This window comes from Postia placenta (genome assembly GCF_002117355.1).
Source record: "Postia placenta MAD-698-R-SB12 unplaced genomic scaffold POSPLAscaffold_60, whole genome shotgun sequence".
NCBI classification, from domain to species: Eukaryota; Fungi; Basidiomycota; class Agaricomycetes; order Polyporales; family Adustoporiaceae; genus Rhodonia; species Rhodonia placenta.
In genome coordinates, this window is record NW_020169891.1 from 1 (window position 1) to 1,675 (window position 1,675).

General features: G+C 55.0%; 1 protein-coding gene across 1 annotated transcript in view; it reads right to left on the reverse strand.

The window, feature by feature from the left end:
* Nucleotides 1–781: 781 nt before the first annotated feature.
* The window catches only part of POSPLADRAFT_1161395 (hypothetical protein), a gene marked incomplete at both ends in the record, with an annotated part of 3,584 nt that continues 2,690 nt past the window's right edge, over nucleotides 782–1,675 (reverse strand). Inside the window, one exon of the mRNA XM_024487671.1 lies at nucleotides 782–1,447. Coding sequence (XP_024332822.1) covers nucleotides 782–1,447 — 666 coding nt within the window. The remainder of the gene's footprint in view (nucleotides 1,448–1,675) is intronic.

Below are 1,675 nucleotides of genomic sequence, written 5' to 3' on the forward strand. Positions count from 1 at the left end.
CGTCGACTGAACATTCAGGGACTCGGTGTGAATCCAATCACTATGGACAGTCAAGAACATTTGTTCGTTAGTGTAGCGGTGGAGAATTAAGCTCCGCGGAGCCAACAACCCTGGCACATGCCCGGGAGTCGAACACTCGACTCGCGCAGACCGACCTTCATCATGCCGCAGCACGTTCAACCAGCTAGGCTATATTGACCTAGAAGGTAAGCCCTCATTTTGCTTTATGTACACCCTTTTGTTTCTCGACTTCAATGTATTCTATTATTCTTGCTTCACTCTGTCGCAGCCGGCGTCTCTCGCGACGTCACTATCTATCGCGGCCGGCGTCTCTCACGACGTCACTCCATTTGCTCTATCGCGGCCGGCGTCTCGGGCGACTTCCATCTATGTTATTCACTCGCGCTCTATCTCGACTTCCATCTGCTCTATCGCGCTCTATCTCGACTTCGTTGTATGCTACAGACTCGGGCTGCGACTGGCTCCATCAGCTGATAGTACAGATAAACGGTGAGCATCTTGTCTCTTCACCACTCATCTCTGTCGACAGGAAGGACCCACGCGCAACCCCTCAAACATCTCGAGGTTAGGCACGAGACCGGAGGGCGCGGGAACGGCGTACGGAGAGGGGGGACAGGAATGAGAGGACAACGCCGTAGTTGGTGAAAGATTGGACGAGGGAGAGGGACTGTTTGCGCACAGGGAACGCCGTGTAGGAACGGAGCGTGCGCGACATACAGGATAGGTAAGCAACACGGTATTCAACGTCTAAGCTACTTATTCACCAAGTACCCCAGCTCTCGACGTATCCAACGGCAAAGCACAGGCTTGCAGAGCACACCACGGCACTCACGCCGCTTCGCGACAGCGTCAAGACGCCGGTACATACAATCACGGCCGGTACCTCGAGCTTCAATCCAAGGATCGCGGCGGCGTTGAAGCGGAAAAGGCCCTGACGTACGGCCTCCACAAGCCCCTTCTCAGCCGCCTTGCGTACGAGGAGCGCATGTACCGTATCTTTAGGAGCTCCTCGCAGGTGCGGATGCCCCGAGGATGGACCATCTGCGAATGCGATGACAAGCTCTGATCCGCATTCATCCACGTCCATAGGTTCTTCTTCGTCGCCGTCTGCTTCGTCAATGTCGTCTTCAACGTCTTCGTCCTCCTCGACCTCCACATCCTCGTCAAGCACTACGCCGTCAAGTTCATCGTCGAGCACAACGCCGTCGAGCACGCCGTCTTCAACTGGTTCCAGCTCCGGCTCCTCGACATCGTCGGCCCCGTCCTCATCTGGGGGTGTCACCGGCTCTGGGTCCTCCGGCACCAGCAGCTCCCCGTCGACATCGTCTTTCACTTCCACTTCATTCTCATTCTCAACATGCACGCATACAAGTACCTTTGTGTGAGTGTTCTGTATGTTTACATCGTCTTGCGTCGCTGCGGATACCTTGATCGGTGTCTATATGCTCCTGTGAATGTGGGCCAAGTCGCGCGATGGCTCTGGGTTCGTCTGTCCATGGCGCCATCTGTCTGCGACTGCACGTGTCTTCGTATTGGATATATGCCAGAATGCATATTGTCGGTATCACAGCGACGTCTATATGCGGAAGCAGCAGACAAGTTTTGTGCAGGCCCTTGTACTGCTGCCAATGTACATGACGCAGTGTCTTGTATC